Raw genomic sequence first — 20,713 nt, 5'->3', positions numbered from 1 at the left:
ATGGTGAGCCAACCCAAATAATAAGTCAGTGGTGTTACTTGAGTTACCTGCAGTGAAGCCTCACTGCAATCATTTCAACATCTGTATCAGCTATAATGCTGTTCAGAACACTCGAAAAAATCTTCGTTGATGCAGAAGTATTATAGGCAACACTTTAGTGAGTCATCAGAGGTATATGCATTTTAACATAGATCTAGACGCTTAGGTTTCCCTCAGAGCATTTAGTTTCACATCTATTCTTCCAAAACTTGCTTTTGTAAGTAAGTCTTGCATCAGCAGACATCAAACGATCATGTCATGCGCTATTGTGAACATTTATTTCTTTATTCAGTTGAAAGAAGGAATTACTCATACTATGTGAATAAGTATCACTGATACAACTGAGCACATCTGCTAGTTACTGCATACAACCCTCAAAGATATTTAAGTCAGTTTTCAACTTCATTCAGGCCATGGTCCAGAGACATTTCTCCTGGACAGTTCCACCTTAAGCTGCTCCTACCCTCGGACTGGTCCCATACCACCTCCTCCAGCCTCAGTACAACTGCTTGAAGTACCATATGGTAAGGGATGAGGAAACTGTTCAGGGTTAAAAAAAAAATTAAGCCAGCAGTGCCACCAAGAGAAATGTCTGTGGAACCACAGTCTTCAAAACTTCTGAAAACACTGCCACTGGAGGATCAAGATAGATGTTTAAAATGCTCATCCTGCATCTTCTGTGCCCGTGAAGCTCTGAATAGAGTACATGAATTAGCTCAAAGCCAGTTGCTGTATGTACATGGAAGTAACTTCCTCAGGAGCAAATCAAGTTGCTTCATTCCACTTAATTCTGAAACATAGCAACAGCTGTTTTAAGTAAAATAATATTTTAAAGAAAAGTACTAGAAAGCAAAACACAGCAAAATCCCTGATGCTCCTCTGGATCCCCTGCTCTCATTCTGTGTTATAACATTGAAAATTAGAGGTGCACAGGTATAACATCAACTAACAATAGTAACTTTCTGAAGGAATCAATATAATGAAGCAACACAGCATTAGTTTAGCTTAGAATTCTCCACCAGTTTCCAAGAATAGGAAAAGCAGAATAGGTCTCAGTCCCTACCTAGCAGGGTGAGGATGGAAACCTTCCTGAAGCAACGTGGGATGTCAATGCCCGAGCACAGCAGTGGGCAGTAACAGAGGCGTCTCTTCCGACGCAAACACTCGCTGCCAACTTCAGCTAACTTCTCAGATGATCTGTACTTACTTTTTTCCAGCAAAAGCAGCAGCAGTTTACCAAGTCCAACTGAATGGGAAAGTCAAGCCTAATCCCAGTAGAGATTCAAGATCCCTGATGGAACTAAGCATCTCTACACTTCTCTGATAGGAGGAGCAGAAGAAGGCTGAACTGATTTTTGGCCAAATTTCACAAGGACCACTTTTAAAATTAATTTAGTTTGATAGTAAATATCAGTTCTGCTATTCTCAAGCAAGTTCAGAGATCCTGCAAGGTGCACAAGAAGAACGGCTTCTTGCTCCTTTTTTACAACTCTTTATGATGACTATGCAACACTTTCAGACAGCTCCAAAGTTTCACAGGAAGTTCCAAAAGAAGGAAAATCTGAGGTAACACAAATGTGGGATAATACAGTATTTATATGCAAAACATATAGAAGACAAAAGCAATTTTTCTTAATTAAGAAAATATCTTGTATCTCTTCCTAAGAGCTGCCTGAAAGATTTAACTACAGGATAAAACCTTTTCTTTTTCCATACTTTGTTCACTGTTGCTTACTTTGCAACTAGGCAACAAATTAAATGGTTCCTCCCTGGCTCAGGACACCTGAACTCTCTTTGCAATCTTGACATTCAAACAAACTTTACTCAAAATCCATCAGTGCAGGTACATTTACTTATTGATCTACATTATACTCAGGTTTCTTTTAGCAAGAGAAGTGAAGAGGGAAGGGCAGAGTACAAAGCACTGAATCCTTGCAGTCAATTTCATAGGACTACTCCTCTGTTTGATCTTTTTGTCCAATTACTATGAAAGAGATACTCCTTCCTGAACTCTCTCTGGAATACAGATGAGGCGACATTCACAGACACAGGATGACAAGCTCAACCTTACTAGAAACACAAAAGGAAATAGGAAGTTTTCTTTACAGCTTAGCCAAGAAAAGACTGCCCAGCTGACACACACCAAACTTACAAGACTCTTGTTGGTATCAACACTGATACAGAATAGCAAAAACAACTGAAAATGGCCTAAATCCCTGTTGCATTTTGAGCTTCTCCCACTCCTTTCAAACCAGATTCAAAACACATCCTACAACAACATTCCTTCATTCAGAGGCGGCAGTGATGTGATAAACTCTGGCGTGTCTTTAGTGTCATCTCCAATAGCTGAAGTAAATAACGTGACAGGATCCTCACCAACAACTTGCTCATCATCTTTAACCCAGATGCTAGTACAGAAACATACAGAATTTTTAAATTCCATTGTGCACATTCCAGCTGTGCACAATGAGTTTGAAACATATTTATTTACTTTCTATAATAATTATATTGAGATTTTTCTGTGTCTTCCAGTTTATGTCAAGGCTAACAAGTCAAAGCTGCAGAGCACGTACTTCAATAGTAAGGAATGAAAAAAGAAATTTCATTTTTAACAGACCAACTCAAATGTGTTCAAAAAATTAACACATGTACTTTCTCATTATAATACTATCTTAGCACAAGGAGGACAGAGGACAACATGCAGCACACTGCACTAAAAATTAATATATGGCAGAAACCCAGTGTAACCTATAGAAGTGCAATTCGGTGCCTCTATGACAAAGACAGATCCCATTCAGAAACTTTGGGAATGCAGAAGCAGGAAGATGAAAACAACTACAGTTTGTAAAAAGACTAGGTAAAAGCAGCTCCACCCACAATGAAGGCAAATTCAAATTCATCATTTAGTGAGAAACTAATCAGTGTATGGACTATTGGTCTAAAATATATTTTATTTTCCAATTATCCAAAATTATTTAAAATTATCTTCATACTAACTGTAACACAGTAGTGGTAAGTTTTCATTACATTTTGTGAACTTCCACTTTACTTTTAAGGAGGAAAATTCAGTAAAACAGATGCACAATCTGCTGATATTCTCGTCAAATGGTTTTACCAGATTTACTGAATTTTTAACAATTCCCTGTTTGTAAATAACCAAATATGAGATACCAAAACCTACAATTTGCCAAAAGTAAGTGTATTGTTTACATCCCTATATCTTACTGACTTCATTGTAAATAAAAATCACACGGCTGCTTCAAACTATCATTGATTATTAGGCTTTTATGAAGAGTATCTGATATGGTGATTTATTGCCACAATATAATTCCCTATGCACAATTATTAGATGGTAGTCTGCCTATGATAATGCATTAAAGACTACCAACTCAATTTTTATGCTGTCTTCCAAACCATGTGCACCATGGCAGAAAAATTCATGCATCAATAACATGAACTTACAAATTACTGAGATTTCAGTATTTTAAAATTAATGAGATTTCTTTATTGAGAGTTGTACATTGTATGTTTAAATGTTTACTTCCATTTCCTCTTTCATCACCACATCAAAGGTTTGCAACCTATGGCCCAGAAAGCAATTCTTATGGGACAGTAAAGACCAGGGAGATCATATGGCATTAACTCCACCTCTTTCCTCCTGGCCATTTCTTTATTTGCCCTGAGTTATCACTGTAATCAGAGCAGCACACAGGCTTTTCCAGGCAGTTAAAAGGAAGGAAAACTAGAGCTCCCCGTTTCCTCTAACAACACTTGGTGTGAAGCTGAAAAATAGTTATGAATTCTCTCAATGGCTATGAAACACACACACACACACAAACACATGTATCAAACCTCTGTCCTTGCTTTGATTTTTAAACAAATGCTTTGCAAGCAACAACAATGTCCAAGAAAGAAAGATCAAGAGGTCTAACTTATAAAGCTCAGACCATGAAAACCAGCAGGAAAACTCCTGGATTAGATTCTCTGCATTGCACACATTATACCTGTGTGGCAGGTGTTTACAACATCTGTAAACATTACAGGATGACAAAGAAAGAGGCACAGCTTCCAAATCCTGGCATGGAGAGTCTCATGTAATGGCAAGAGCATTGATATTCCAGGAGACCAACAGCACTCACAACCACTGCCAGCTGTTCTCACCATATTCCCCACTAATGGCGAATTAATAGGAAAGCTGAGGAAGGCAAAATTTCTATAAAGCAGTGAGAGAAAAGATATTTTGATAGTGTTCTCTTTCTTTGTAAAGAAATACATTATTAAAAAGATCTTACATATCAGCTATATTGCAGTCACAAGAAGTATAAGGAAAGAGTTATTTAATATACTTTTTACTTTATTTAGTACACTAATGGAGTAGGGGAGACCTAGCAGGAGGAAAATACTAGACAATTGAGTTATTTCCTACGTTTTCCTACCAGGACAATAATTTTAACTATGAAAATAATAATTAATCTAGCTATAGAAATACAATCATGAAACAAATTTAGCAGCATATGAAAACTGGCCTCTTGATTTCCCTGCTCAAAGGTGGAGAGCAGCTCGTCCAGCCTTCAGGTCTGGAGAGCCTGATTTAATGAGTAGTTCTATTTACAGCAGAACTAATGAAGCTCAGTTTCCTCTGGATTTGCTCCTATAAGCCCTGTGGCCACTTAACATTAATTACATCAGTTGCCTCTAAGCTTGCCCATGTCTCCTTGAGCTCCTGCACCCCATAAAACTCCCATTTGTCCATATATTCCCACGGGCACACACTGAGGCTTGCTCTCACACTTTCATTAATGCTCAGCTCTTTGTCGTGCCCTTAAACCCACCTTCTCTTTCCTTCAGTTCCATCACCTATCTGTGAATGGTGCTAAGACAGACAGCACATGCTGCAGCTGCTTTGAGGCTGGGTGCATGCTGGCTGGCCTCTTCACTTCCAGGACAACACCAAATGCCATGACCTCCTTGCTTTTATGGTTTTTTGGGGACAGGGTTCTCAGATGTCAGCTTTCACAGACAAGGGGAAGGCAGTTTCTCTCAAATCTCTCCCTGTTCTTGAACTGGTTGAAATTAACTGGGGGGTTCACACTTACTCAGGAAGAAAAGACACAAAGTCAATGCAAACAGCACTTCCTTCCGAAGCCAGGATTAGGAGGTAACTCAGTTCCAGCCAGTTGCAATTCACATTGAAAATGCCCACTGCTGCCCTCCTCCTGTCCTGTGGTTCCGGGCAGCTTCTTCATTTCTCATTCATCCACCCCACTTTCGTGGGACCAGGAAAACATGAAATTGACAAAAAGTCAATTTCAACATTTTTATATTGCACCCTGTGGGCAGCAATGAAACTGTCAACGAGAATTACTGCTTCACTCCAGTGACGGGGAGCAGAAGGGTCTGGAGCTATTTACAGGGATGGCCACCTCAAAACAAAAGCCATGGAAGGATAAGGGCAGTAGTTACTCCAGCTAGGATAACACACATAGAACAGGGCTAACAGGAAAACGTCCCTGTCCTTTGCTGGGGGCAGGGAAAGAGGAAAATCACATTAGCAAATATCGACTAACAAGAAGTTAATGTTCATTATAAATGCAGAAAGAGAGTCTAACCTGCAGAAACTACCTGTTGCTTAAAGAAACCTGATCATTTTTTCCTCTATCCCCTTTTTTGTGCTTTGGGGCCAGAGAACGCGCAACACAAACCCCAAATGCTGCACTTTAAAGAGGGCAATGATGTTCCAGTAGTTAAGTACTACTGCATCTCTTTAGACCTAGAAATTATTATCAAAACCTTCCCAGGCTTCCAGCACTCGTAGGTGACTAGGAGTGTATCCACATAGCATAATGCAGTGCTGTGCAGCTATCTTGAACACCAGAAGGAATATGGCCACGTTAGCACTGCACTGCACCCAGGCTGAAGTGCAGCTGGAGCAGCATCCATCCTGCTTCTCAGGTAGTTGGGATCTATGCAAATGGTGCTTCACTACAACACATAAGCATACCCTTAGTCATCCTGCCTCAAAAAACAGCTATAACGTGACAGTTCTTCCTTAAATTACCCAGAATTGTAACAAAAGAACATCTGAAGAGAAAAACAGACACCAAAGTCAAGAAGAGGAGCAAGTTTTTACAATCGGCAGCATGCTTCTTTCATTTAACAAAACAGACACAGTCCCTGAAATGCTTTTCTCTCTTTATGTCAGCTCTGCCCCTAGAGTTTACAAATTATGGCTCTGACTTGTAAATGTTAGTAAATACCCCCTTAAACCTTACTCAGTGTTTCCATAACTGTATATAGATTCTAGAGACTACCCTGCAAGAATAACATCCAAAATAGGTTCTAAAAATAAAGTGTTCTAGACGATTCTCACATATAGCCAAGGGCTGAAAACACAAACCATTTCATAAAGAAGGGCATGAACTTGAATTATGAACATGAATTCAAGGGCTCCTTGAATTGTAGCTGGAGAATGGGAAAAAATCCAGTACAGCATGCCAAAAAAAAAAAAAAAAAACAACCAAGAAAACTAACCCAGAATATGGCAAAAAAAGTAGCATCTCGAGTCCACTTTCTGTTTTTGAAACAAAGCTTGAAGTCTGGGACGAACGAAAACCAGAGTTCTTAATTCTGGGATTCACACTTCTCGAACTAAGCAATCGATAATCTCTAAGACCAGGCAATTGTTTTCCTGATGAGTTTGTAAAAAAGGCAACATTCCAGCCCGATCAGTGTCGGGCTGTGAACGCCTCCCCCTTGCCAGCAGCAATATGGATTGCCCAGCGCAGTCCGGTGATTCCTTTTTTCAGCCTACGTAATGCCCATTTACATAGTCGTGATATTTTTAAAGGTGCTTTCAGAAGCACCAAATGACATAAAAACATGGCAGGAGACAACGACAGAGGTAACACAGCACTCCTGTGACTGCGGAATTCACGAACAATATAACGACGAAGTCCGGGGAGCACAATAAAACTCCATTTTACAGATTATGCATTCCGAACACCAACCCAAGGAAATCCTGGCCGTGTCCCCCCCCCACAGCGAGAGTGTGCCTGAGCACAACAGAGCACATATCCTGGCTCCTTCGCTAACCTACACGCACATTCCTACACCCCTTAGGAAAACAGTGACAGCGGGCATGAAAGGAAGGGAAACAATGACATTCTTTTAATAACAACGTTCACCAGCGCGTTGGACCCAGTCGGACAGTGCTACGCGGCGGCAGTTCCTGCATTCCCCTGGATCAGCCGCATTCTCCCCTGCCGCTCCAGGGGCAGCCCGATTGTCCCCCGGTGGCCAGGCCAGGCACCGGCCCTCTCCCACCGCGGCCGCACGGCCGGGGCACGGAGCGGCCGGGGCACGCCGCGAGGAACCGCACCTGGCGCCAGCCGTGACCCTCGGCTCCACGTCACTGCGCCCGGCCGGGCGCGGGGCTGTGTCACGCCGGGCCCGCCGCCCCCCGCCGCAGCCCCCGGCCCGGCCCGAGCCGCGGCTCTTACCGCCAGGTCGGGGCTGTGCGAGTCCCGCTGGGACACGGCGCGGACGACCCCAGCCCGCCAGCGCCCGCTCTCCGGCGGTTCCTCGCCGCCGAGGCACAGGAACCGCTTCCCCACCAGCTCCGGCCGCGTCTCCACCGCCATGGCCGCCGCCGCGCAGGCACCGCACCAGCCGCCGAGCCCGCTGCTCTAGGGGCCGCGCATGGCGGGCGTGGGGCGGGGACGGGCGCGGGGCTCTCGGGCTCACAGCGGCGGGAGGGTGGGAGCCCCTCGGCCGCGCCGCCGCCGCCACAGCCCGACACAAACACCGAGCGAGGGGCGGGGGCGGGCCGGGGGTGCGCGCTCCCTCCCTCACCTCCTCCTCCCTCCCTCTCTCCCGCGCGCGCCCGCCCGCCGCGCTGCGGCCCCGACCACTCCGCCCACGCAGCCCCACTGCCATGGAGACCGACGCCGCCCGACGTCTCCCTCCGCCAGGCAGCGCGCGGCTAGCGGCCGCAGCGCGGCAAAGAGTCCGCGGCCGCTGGGGTGGCACCCGGGCCCCGCGGGGGCTCGTCCCGTCGCCCCCTTCCCAGCCCCGGCCGGGGCAGCACGGCCCTCACCTGCCGCCCCGGCGCCCCCCGAGAGCAGCCCCGCGGCGATCCGACACTGGTGGGGTACCCGCTCCCTGCCTCCGGTGCCACGGCGGGAGCTCGGGCACAGCCTCCCCGGGGTACTTCCCCTCGGTGGAAGAAGCGGCTGTCCGGCCCCCGCGGGCTCGCCCGCACCCTGCTTTGGGCGCACCACTCCGAGAGCTCATTAATGTATAGAAATGTGTGAAGGCGGGGTACCAGGAAGAGGGAACCAGGCTCTTCCCGGCGGCACCAGGCAATAGGACACGAAGCAACAGGCAAGGTGTTGCTGTGATGCACTGGAAGTTCCACCAGAAGAGAAATAACTTCTTCACCATGTGAATGAGACTGGAACAGATTGTCCAGAGAGGGTGCAGTCTGCCTCGCTGGAGATACTCTAGAACCGTCTGGACACAGCCCTTTGCCATGCTGTCTAGGACAACCCTGCTAAAAGCAGGGAGGTTGGACCAGGTGCTCCCCTCTGGTCCTTTCGAGCCTGACCCATTCTGTGATTCTGTGAGAGCCCTTCAAACCTGACCCATTCTGTGATTCTGTGAGAGCCCAGGCCAGCAAGGGTATCCCAAGAGCCAGGCACCAGCATGCTGATGTCCCAGCCCTCCAGGGTTTGGGAGAGCCAGGACCAGGTCTGCCATCTGCAGCACCTTCTTCCCTAAAGTCAGTTTGTTAGGGAGTTCAACAAAGACACCCATCCAATCCATCCACCTTTCCCTACTGCAAGGGCTACAGAACTCCCTGGGAATGTAACGTCAGTTTAATCCCTCAGAGGCTTTTAGAGACAGAACACTTCAGCCCTAGAAGACACTCTTGAATTCTGCTGAATGCCAGCAAACAGTGCACTTCCAAGAAGTCAGCTCAGAGACTCACAGGGGCTGCAGCACTTGAGAAGCCATGCAGCCACGCCGTGTGGCAGTTGCCATCGGTTTGTTGTTCTTTCCATGGCTCCCGTAGTCATGCTGTGGTAATGCCATGTTTGCATTTGAAGAGTTTTTCCTTCACGTTATCTGGAGGTGTAGCTTTCCTGAACTTCTGCCTGCCTTTACTGGTATGCTTGCCCTCAAGAGAGCAGGTTAATGATCTCTCATCTAGCGCTAAAAGCAAATTTGAATAGTGCATTTTTGAAAAATAGATTATGAGGCGAAAGCCATAAATCAAGATTGCCAACTTCCCACATTCCTGTATATTTTAGTGGAACAAATAACTTCTGGTACAAGAGAAGTTAATTAACAGAAAACAAACCAAAAAAAAAAAAAAAAAAAGAAATCAATTCATCATCCACCATGACAAGTTTGTTCACAGGATTAGAATAACTCACAAGACATAAATTCATACTGGAACCTACAGACGCCTGGATTCCCAGGCTGGAATGGATGGAGGTGTGCTCTTTAGAAGCTGCAGAAGCACAACCATAGTGCATTTGAGCTAAATGAGATTTTCATTCACGTTCCAAGGTAATGCTATAACCAACAAAAGTGTACTGCAGTCTTGCAGAAAGAACAAAAATTATGTAAGTACTGGGCAGTTATCCATAAAGGGTATAAGGAAAAGTTACAAAACTGACTAAATAAATATTAATCATATCAAAGTTCTTGTATTCATTTCCTCTTGTTTAATCAAAGAGAAATTTGAGATATTCTTGAACTCTACAATTAAATGACATTAATGTGCAATAAAACATAAAATATACCCCAAAAAAGCCAATTTACATGATTGTAATAGATTCAACTTGTGAATTTATCATAGAATACCAAACTATTAGGAATCAAATATTTTTAATTTGTTCCAAAAATTCCTTTCAAGGCACTAACACTAGAATTATGTTTTAGTATAGATTAGAATTCACTGAAGGCTATTGTTCAATGCAAAACTATTTTATAGTTGTTAATCACCTGAAAATATCAGTAAGATCAAGTAACATCAACATTTAGGTGGCAATTCCCATGGTTAGCTGTCAGTTCCCAGATGCCAGGTAAGATGGGCAGGACTTTGCCCTGCTCCCCATGAGCTGGACCAGGAGGAGACAGCTCAAGGGAAAGCCCTGACATACTGACTCCCCAGCAACCCATACCTCAGCTCTTCTGTCTTTCAGTTATTCACCTTGGAGCAGCTTTTAGCTTTTTTAACCCAAAGGTGCTTTAGGAAGGTCAAAATTACTATGTTCAGGTGGATCAGCATATGAGACTCACAGGTTGCTGGACATATTCCACCTCCAGCAGCTTGTTTTCTTGGCCTCTCTTCACTTACCCGTTTCTTCTTTGCTGCTTCCTTCTGTTTCTCTGTGAAGAAATTGGGAGAGCACTAAATGCTCAGGATATGGATAAATCAACTATAAATCAACTCAGAACCTCTGTCTTCAACAAAACCAAGTCATGGTGCTGGGGTCCAAGGCCTGAAAATAGCTTAGACACCAACTGTTTAAACAGTCTGTGCCCTATCACACTCCAGTAGGATTTCTTCCTTTTTCAGAAGCCTTTGCAAGCATCAAACCAATACATTAACTCCCCTTTCAAAGCAACACCTCCCTTATTTGTTTGATAAATATTGAGGAATATTTGAACTGAAAGTCAAAGCACCAAAATTCACAGGATTGAAAGGATTAGGGATGTTATTAATTGATGCATCTTCTGAAAAAAAAGTGGCCTAAGGAAGCTTCTTCTTGTAGATTACTCTGAAAAGACCAGAGGAATCATCCTCTTGGAGCTCAGGAGCAACACTCAGAGCCAGATGCCCATAGGCAACAACAAAATAGAGCTGACACCTTCAGGCTGGTAGAAATCCACACAAAATAAAGCAAAAAAAGCTCTAGGCTGAGCCCCAGGGAAGGAGAGCTTCTCTTGGGAAATCGACTGTGGACAAACTCACCTCTTACTCCCTGAAAGTATACACATCGGTTAGGTGCAAAATCAAGATATTTACTGAGAGCTTTTTCTAACTTCCAGATTGAAATGCAGCACAGCCTGTACTAGTAGTAATTGCACCTTCTCCATGCAGATAAATGCCATATTTAGAAATTATTATTTCCATTTTACAGGAAGTAAAATCGAGAGAGAAAGACAAAATGACTTATCAGTGTCACAACTCTTAAGCAGAATTAATATTGAACTAATTATTTCTAAAATATGTTTTATATACTTCTAGATCTAGCTTACATTTCCTTAGGACATAACATCAGTTTCTTCTGAATTCATAATTCCTTGGAAATTTGGAAAGCCACATTTAATGTTTTCCAGTGTTCACCAGCAGAAAATTAAGACTCTACATTTAACAGGTTGGATTAAGAGCTTTGTACTTTTAAAATTCATAGCCAAGAGAAAACAAATTTTTCATCAAACATCAGTTATTTCTGATACAAAGCAAACTTTTGATTTCCAAGTGTCTTGTCTTTTACAGAGAGTCCATGGGCTTTCCTTAAGACATCCTCCTTGAAAGCACAATTATTTGAGTGATGAGGCAGTCCTTGAACACTGAATGGGACACAGAATCAGTGGGAAAGTATGATTCTTTAAAGACAGCTCTTTAATGTAGATGCAAAGGCTGCATTGAACACCTGGAGGTACAAAAGTGCAAGAGAGTAAAAGTTGTGGTTTGTGGCATTACCTCCCCAGCTCTACCACTAACATCCTGCATGGTGATTTATTGCATCTCCAGTTGTCTACAGTCACTCTCCATTTGGGTCTGTCAACTGACCACTCCTAATATTTTCCTGTGTCTTGGCTTTCACAGTTGTAAAAAGGTTGCAAATTTACTGCTATATTTACACTGCAGGTGACTAGAGCACCCCACTGTGTTCAGGTATCATCCTCAGGACTTCTTTAATACCATCCCGGCTGTTGCTACAGCCCGCAAAGGAGAAAGATTTAAGTTTGCTGCATTTGTTTATCACTCCAACCATATCTGCAAAAGAAAACATTGTTGTTCACAGGGTGCCACTCCATCAATGCTGACAACAGCAAGGAGCACTACTGAGCTTCCATGTGACATTTCACAGTCAATTTATAGCCTAGAACAGATGAATACAGCATATTCCAATTCCAACATTTCCTTCTGTTCCAGCTAATGAGATAGCACCCAAAAAGGTTGAACAATTTTAATACACATTAGCCTTCAATACATGCTCTTCCTCAGAAGTTCGCTGACATCTTAAGATATCAATCTATCCCTGTACAACCCCTGGCCCCCATTTGCAGCCACCCTTAACCACTGCCTTACACTTGAGTCAGCAAACAGAACTCCTGGGTACCCCACATCTGCTTTAAATACACAGTTGGCCGGCTCAGCCCGATGGAGTTGCAGGGGCGGGTTCTGCTGAGACCTGGAGCCGCTGAGATGTGCTCACCCCTTGACCCTGCCCTGGGGTTGGCCGACTCCCTCCTGCTGGGAATGGCACCACCTTCAACCGCTGCCACTGTTTTCTGCGGTGTTTAAGTGCAGCCGGAGGGTAAAGCATCATTAGACCAGCACTACACTTTGGTACCAAACAGTCCCTCCCCCAGCTGATGGGTTTACATCCTGTAGAGGTAAATTGCAGAGGGTGGGGGAATAGAGATAACAAGATTCTCAGTCTCCACCTTTCCTTGAATACTTAAGGACTTAACTCCTAAGGTGAAACTGCATGGCCCTGCTTTGGCCTTTATCAGATAGTGTCTCCATCTAAAACAACCTATTTGAATTTGTTTGGAGGACAATGCTCTTAGTTTCTTCAAGGCACAGATGGAAGATGCCAGTTCTACTGGTCACTCAACCCAGGTGCAAGCATTAAAAGCAAGGATGATGCACAGCAGCATTGGTGTAACATTTTTGTGGCCATTCTAGCAATGTTAGATATCCACTCAAGTTTCTTTCCTGCTTTTCATCTTGCTGCTGATGCCAGCAGCTGATACCAGCTTGAGGTTTGGTATTTCTCAGGAATCAGACTGAGCTTTAGGCATATCGGTCAGCCCGTAATAGCTCTCCCACACCGCTGTAATGCCCAGAAGACAGAACAAGAACTGAGAACAATTTCGCATTTAGTTGAGCGGATCCACCTACAGAACAAAACACCAAAAGAGATCGAGTTTACTCAGAGCCTGAACAGCCTCAGCACTGCTGATGGTCCTCCTGGAAGGGCCTAGCTTACCTTAGGCTGCTCCCAGCTACAATGCTCCGTTTTCCTGCCAATCACTCACACATAAAACCTGAAACCAATCACCCTTGAAATTAATTCATCGCCTTCCCACGAGCCTTTGCTTCCAGTGGTGCTTCTTCCCCCACTCACACCGTAGGTGTAAAAAGGCCAGTCAGTAAGATATGTTCTGCTGCTGAGGTAGCGTTAACTAGAAAGATGGCTGAGCCTGTAGAAATTTAGGTTTCTCACACAGGGGCTCCTGAAGCACCAGTTTTGTGGATTATCTGGTGTGTATTTTTACCTAATGTTAAGTGCTTGGCTGTTGCTATCTCCGTGTTTTTACAATTAGTGGCTTTTGAAGGTTAGCAGATGGGTAACACTAAAAAGAAAATCCCTGAAAACCCAAACAGCCATGTGAAGGCAGTTATTGCTTCTATGTCAGACTTCTATCTTAGTTTTAGGATGTCCTAGAGTTTCCCAGAATATTGTAGAGGAATATCAGTGTTGGATGAAAGGTGTTTAAGTAGTTGATTTTATGAGCAGATACTGTTACTGATAAAAAGAGCAGGAGATACTCAACACTGAAATAAACTTACAGTTCTTCTTTGAATTAACTGGGAGGTAGGTTGAGTTCTTATCCTCACTGGAGATCACTAAGGTATTGTGTAGCAAAGATAAAAGAAGGGAAAATGTACAACTATATCTGACTAGAGTTTTCTGACTTAGGAGTTGTTAAATGTCTTCACAGAACTCCATACATTGAAGTACTTGAAACAGAAGTTCTATAATCTTACTCCTATTCTGTACATAAATGTCTTAATGTTTCTTTTTAAACTTAAAATGTATTAAAAAAACCTATTAAGAGCTATACTGGTGCTGCAGTGCAGGAAGGTTCCTCCCTTCTGGACCTCTAGCTTCTCTATGATTTGTGGTGGGGTGGTGCCCTCTCCAAAAGCAGGGGCTCCTGCTTTGGGCTGAAATGACTTGGATGTTGCTATTGCTTATCCTGACATAACTAAAACAGGTGATGGTTATGGTAAGGAAATAGTTTACAATGCTGCTCTACAATATGCACAATAAAAAGCAAATAGGAGGCTTTGAGGTTTGGGAAAGGTCTAAAGCTGAGGCAAGAAACAGCTGATTTCAGCTACCATTAAAGTATACTAGATGGGGAACATGACAGTGTTCATTATGCTTGTCTGGGGAAGAAAAAATATTTCCAGGAAGATGGTTGGGCCTTTCTGAAACTGAGGTAGAAAGAAGGTAGAAAGAAAAGCTCTTAATGGCTTAGGAAAAAAAATAGTTACTTTTTCTTTATGAAATTCCTCTAACATCTTTCTCAGCTACATTTACTACTCTGATATCCGAACTCCGTTGCATTTTCTTACTGCAATTGTAATATTTCCCCTGTATCTTTATCTCACCAAGTATAATTATTTGCCAATTTTGTCTAAAACAGTAACAGTGCATATCACATGGTAAGCACTCTTTAACAAACTTGTCTGATGAATATTTTTATGCCATGCTAGTTCTTTCCTCCTGCCAGCAAATTGTCTGCCAGTTGGCTTACAACTAACACACAGGTTTCTTTCCTGTATTCCAGCTGCCTGTCTTGTTGAGTTTCTGTATCAGGAAAGGATAACAAATTAGTGTTAGCTGTGTTCTGCAATTCAGTAATAGCTATTATTTAATAATATTTATCTCTATGGTAAGGGTTAGGTCTTTATATTTCATAGTGTTGTCTGACACAGGGTGTAAACAAATTATGTTACTGATTCTGTGCTGATCAAACAGTGGTACTTTTGTATTTTTCCTGGCACTGTTATCCCAATTAAAACTATCACAAATTTTCTACTCAGCCAGTAGCTTCTTTGATTAATTTCCTGTTCTCATTAGTAGTGTTCCAGGGTCTGTCTGTCACATTTGTTCAGGCTACATTCAAAATTGACCCTATAAAGGGAATTGATTTAAGTCTGCCCTTACTGCAAGAACTGTAATGAAACATTACATCTTTTAATGACAATCTGAAAAGGCACAAACCTACATAAGCATGGAGATGAGAAGGGACTTGCATGTCTTCTTGGATTTAAGAGCAGTAGATTGTGTTTGGCTGTTGCTGTGTCATTTAATTGAATGAGAAGGTTGTTTTGGAGTCATGAACTAGCTGAGGCTGGAAGGAACCTCTGGACATTGTCTAGTCTGACCCCTCCCTGCTCAGAGCAGGGCTACCTACAGCAGGCTCCTCAGGGCCACGTCCAGCCAAGCTTTAAATATTTCTTCAAGGCTGGAGACTTGAGTCTCTCTGTGTAATCTATCATAGTAGAAAACGTATTTTCTTAAGTTCAAATGGAATTTCCTGTATTTCAGCTTGTGCTCATTGCCTCTTGCCCTTTCCCTGGGCACCACTGTGAAAAGGTGGCTCCTTTATTTTGTCTTTGAAAAAAGATTCCAGCAGCCATTTGTATAAATGGTAGTATTTGTATAAATTCCAGCTATTTGTATAAATAACACCCTGATTAGTACCAAGTATGTATTATACATTCATTATTAATTTTGTGGCACGAAAGGAATCCAATTCTCCATCCTCCATCTCCCTAAGTTACCTTCCACAGATTCCCATCCCAGAAGTGCTGGGACCTGCTTCCTACATTTGTATCCTTGCTGTTGCTCCTAGGGTGGTGCCTACAGGAAAAGGCAGAAGCAGAAATTGGTTCTTCTTGAAGTCCAGCCAACAGAAAACATTTGTCTTCAGTAAATAAACTCCCTGAATACAAGCACCAGCTATTCTAGTGTACAAACCAGGGAGTGTTTTTCTCACTGAGGTAAGTCCCAATTGCAGGTAAAACTTAGAAAAGCATGTCCTCTGTAGCTGAAGCACCACTGACAGTAAACATGACTGAATTAGGAAAAAGAACATACTGGGTTCAGGAGTACTCTGCCACCCTTTCTATGTTTAAATACTGATCCTACTTCCAGAGTATGAGACCAAAATACTTCTTATCTTAAATATTAGAAGTAGAATGAGGTGAAATTAAAGTAACTGAAGATATATCTTCTTCTCTTGGTGCTCTATTTCCCCCTCCCTTTCATCTTTTCACTTTTAATCAAAATTATGTTCCCAGAACTTTGTTTTGGTTTTACTAATTTGCAGCAGCAGCTACCTGTAAATATTCTTTATTTGACTGTATCTTAAAAAGATGACCCCAAATTACAAAACATCAAGTTGCAATTGAAATTGTAATGAGAATATATTATGCAGAATATTCTTCAGCATGGTCTGGTCTGTATTTAAAAGCACTGCATTAACATGGACTTCAGAAAAGGCCATCAAGCCATGTCTGATGGCTTGATGTATATATAATAATAACCACTGTAATCCCAGTGGTTATTTACCTGAAGCAGACTTGACTGCACACAGCATTGACATGATTCAGAAAGGTCAAGGTCCAGGGCAGGTGGTGAGCCAGCCTGCATGATTGGGCTGGGGAGAGATGCTCCCTTTCCAGGAGGAGGCCTTAAATGACTCTTATTAAATCTGTAATTTGTGACTCTCATATGCCCAAATGTAATGCAAATCCACTGTCTTTCTTGTATGCAATTAATGTCAATGGAAAGATGAAATAGAAGCTCAAGGAAATGGTTGCAATAAGCACCACCTCAGAGCCTTGTGTTGAGTCCAATTTTCTTACATCATAAACTGCTTTGAGCCCTCTAAAGTTATGACCCAGCAATTTAACACTTGTGTTTCATGTTGCTTAAGTTAACTTTCTTTAGACAAAAAAGGGGTCTGAAAGCACATGTTCGATAACTGCTGAACCAATGGATGACTGAACTAATTGATACAAGAGAAATTTAGTGGTGCTTACAGTTGTGATGCAGCTCATCTGCAGGGAAATAAAATGAGGGGAGGTCTTCACGTCTTCCTTCCAGCATTTGCATAAGCTACAAGACTTGTTGCATACTAAGGATGGTGAAACTTGAGTACTTGTTTTATGCTAATGAATCCAGTGGGTCAACTATAAACATTAAAGCCCCTCAAAACCACAAAGGTGACTTTGTTTTTAATTCAGCTGATCAAAAATCGGTGCTCATTTAACTGAGAAGCATCCATCATTTGTGTAATTCGTGGTCCTAAGTACTCCAGAGATCAGATGCTGAAGTTCCTGAATTTTAGGTTGCACTTTAGTTTTGTCAGTGTTTTTTTTTTTAATTCAGGTTTCATGTATCTTGATAGATTATTTTCCAAAATGTGTGAGAGATTATGAAAAAAACATATGTGTAAGAACTCTGTCTGTACATTAATATTGCGTGAAAGGAAGCCAAAACAAACCAACTACCGATTCTCATTTTTGAGTTGCTGGAGAGTGCCTTTTGTATAAATTTTGATGTCTAACAGTTATTTCTACCAACTTCTGGGAGACAAGGGGTATGCAAAAAAGGTGAAGCTCTGATTTGTCTAGACAGAGCGTGTTTGACATAAAAAGGATGATTTTTTCCTGGCCTCCTGCAGGCTACCAGCTCAGAGCAGCTACAGGCACAGTGCATTTATGCCTGTTAAACCAGAAGTTCTGCCTATTGTTTTTCCTGCCTTCACCACTTTCTACTGCTATAGTCCAACTATGCTATACCAGGTTATTAAACACTCAGCATCCAGAATGTCTAGACAGGCTAAAAGACTGTCTGTGCTCCTTTTCTCAGAGTCAACTTTCCTCAGAACTAAAAGGCTACTTGGAAAGCAAAGGTGGCAGAGTTTCGAGTATGAGAGACACTTCTTCAGGCTGCCTTCTGAGCGGGTAGTAATACACACTGATAGGGATTTCTAGCGCACAAAATCCATGTGCAAACCTCCTGCTGCTCCCCAGAGAGGCTTCAAGCCTTTGACAATTATTGCTAATGTATTAAACAGCTTGCACTTGTATTCAAAGGATACCAGACTACATACAAATGTATTCTGTTAGCTGGCAGTGTTCTACTCAAATAACAGAGGAGAAAACTCAAGGGTGACCTCCTTGCCATATAAGATAGAAAAATCTTTTTGAGGCGGAAACAAATGGTTTCTGTGTAGGGACCCGTGGACCAAGAGAGACATTTTTCTGTGTGTATCTGCTGGTTTTGGCAATGTTGAACAAGAAAGCAAACAGAAGTGCCAACTTCTTTTTTTCTATGCAATCGTTATTTTCTTCAGTGCTGACTTGAGTCACTCTGTATAGCAAGAAGCAAGTACTTGTTTCTTGCAGGGTGGGAATGAATGTTGCCTCTAGAAGCTTTGCAAATTGAAAGTTAGATACCTCATAAGAGCTGTTGATCCTGTTTTGCTGTTGATCTACTGCACACTCTGTATGATGGTGATATATATTATAGAAACATGCTTTGATTTTACACCTCAGGAGAAGCCTGGGAGGCTTTTTCAGAGGAGGGGAGGAAGGGAGGGCAGTCAGCTGGCACAGCAGTTGTTCTTCTTGTGCTTGCAGGAGTGAGGAGACATGGGTGCTCCTATCCAGCCATGCCTTTGGGGTCCATCCCACTTCCCCTTTCCTTGAAGAATCTTGGGAAACCTTGTGCTAACTCTCTTAATTTCCAGTAAGGGACTTCAGCATCTTTGTGGAAGTGTTTAATAACCTGAGCTCTGAAAGGAAAGTAATTTTTCCTGTGTTAGGTGAGCCCTCCAAGAACAGACATCAACAAAACATTCAGATAGCCAGGAGCTTGAGAAGCAGCATGCAAGGCAGGTGCCTGGATCAGAGGACAAACAACTGAATATGAGCACCCAAGAACATTCTATTTTCTCTATTAATGAGAACAAAAGAGGGTGGCAGATTTATTTTCTTATGCCACTCGAACAGAAAGTTCGTAAAGTTAGCAGAAATCTGATTAAAAAGTTCAGCATATGAAAATGCTGGACAAATTTGGGGTTAGAGCTAGAAATCTACCATAAAGCATTTAAGGACTAAAAAAAAAAACAACATTCAGAGAAACTTGCAGTTTAATTTATCAAAAGGTTGAAATGTGACTTATGCATGCATAAATCCTTGTGGAGACCTAATGAGTGAGAAAGACATCTCTAATCTATCACTTAAAGCATAGCAGGAACCTAAACTGGAAACTAAAGGCAAATTCAAAGTTTAAAAGCATGGGCCTAGTTTTCTAGAGGGGAAAAAAATTACTGGTGAAAATGAAAAAAAAAATCCAATGTTCTGATGCCTTCAAATCAATATCCTTTGTCGGCAGCACTGCTTCTAGGAAACAAAGGTTATCTGACATGACACATGAATTAATGACTCTGTGTCTTGGGTTTAAGTTGGATGAAATGATTTGGTATTCCCTTCCAGTTTTAAAATCTAGAGAGACCTTTTCCCCAGTTCAAGGGAGAATACAGAGAGATGACACTTCCTGGGGGAAAAAGGAACCCAAGTAATGAGAAGAGAGAAAGCATAGCTCCAAGGGAAAAACAAATCAGGATATTGTTTAATAAAACAGCTTCGTTAAATGCATTTGTTGGTCAGCAGTTTTGACTAGACCTGTCTTGGAATGAGAAAGCAAGGCAGAGTGGGGTCAGCTGGCTAAAGGCTACCTCGGGGTTGTATATAGGAATTGCCATCCTGCCTCACAGCAGAGGTTCCCCTGAGTATCTCCCAGCTAATCGTGCTGTGCTGCCCTGAGAGTGTGGGAAAGAAGAAAAGGGAAACCTGATACCCAGTGTCCTTTGCTGGTAGCCTTTTGAGTTGCTGGATAATGTATGAGGTAGTCCTTCAGCTCTTGGTGCTGATTATGCTCCTCTCAAGCTCTGTGTATGGGTTTGGGCTTTGCATTTCAAGAAAGTTGGGTTAGAAAGGAATCAAAAATACTAAAAAATATCCCATAAGGAATTCTTTATTCAAAGGAAGATTTGATACATAAGTATTGTGTTTAGTTTTTTGAAGTTGCTGCAAAGGAAATTAACACCTTTCCTTCCATATGTGGGGGAGGCAGGATAAAAACTGCTGAATACTCTGTGACTCAGCTTAACTTTGATACAAGGAAAAGCTTCCCAGTAGGATAATGGACTAGTAAACATAGTTAAGAAAAGGTGTGCAATTTCTGTTGTAAGGCTTCAGGAACAGGTAGGACAAGACATCTTTCCAAATGACATGAGGTGATCCTTGTTTCCTTATGCAGCAGAAAAACTTGGGAGTCCTTTCTGTTTCTAAGATATATTTTTTCCACCTCTTTTTGGCTGGTGGCAGTGTTGAACAAGCATTGTTTAGCTGGAGACTATGACATTCTGCAAATAGATATTGTGCTGAACAACATTCTAAGTGTTGCCAAAGAAGGTATATCTTCTCTTCATTTTAAGTAAAATCCACCAGCCAGTTCAAAAGGCAATCATTATTCCCTGATAAAATGCAGCTGGTGTGCACATGAGCTTAGTCAGGAGACTATAAAATAACATAAGCTTTCCACAGGGATCA

At 42.4% G+C, this 20,713-nt stretch overlaps 2 protein-coding genes across 4 annotated transcripts in view; one reads left to right on the top strand and one right to left on the bottom strand.

Moving 5' to 3' along the window:
- JMJD1C (jumonji domain containing 1C) overlaps positions 1-8,021 on the bottom strand; it is a 159,321-nt gene extending 151,300 nt beyond the window's left edge. Inside the window, exon 1 of one of the 2 annotated variants that reach the window (XM_068197068.1) lies at positions 7,539-8,021. In XM_068197068.1, coding sequence (XP_068053169.1) covers positions 7,539-7,679 — 141 coding nt within the window. In that variant the 5' untranslated portion in view covers positions 7,680-8,021. The remainder of the gene's footprint in view (positions 1-7,538) is intronic. The other variant, XM_068197073.1, reaches the window with a different exon arrangement.
- A 1,008-nt stretch (positions 8,022-9,029) lies between these two features.
- REEP3 (receptor accessory protein 3) overlaps positions 9,030-20,713 on the top strand; it is a 54,672-nt gene continuing 42,988 nt past the window's right edge. The window contains exon 1 of one of the 2 annotated variants that reach the window (XM_068197085.1): positions 9,030-9,612. The gene's annotated coding sequence lies outside the window, so the exon portion shown is untranslated. Of the gene's footprint in view, positions 9,613-15,978; positions 16,088-20,713 lie in introns of those variants that run through there. The other variant, XM_068197084.1, reaches the window with a different exon arrangement.

Source organism: Anomalospiza imberbis, chromosome 8 (genome assembly GCF_031753505.1).
Source record: "Anomalospiza imberbis isolate Cuckoo-Finch-1a 21T00152 chromosome 8, ASM3175350v1, whole genome shotgun sequence".
NCBI lineage: Eukaryota > Metazoa > Chordata > Aves > Passeriformes > Viduidae > Anomalospiza > Anomalospiza imberbis.
This window is presented reverse-complemented; position numbering and strand designations above follow the sequence as displayed.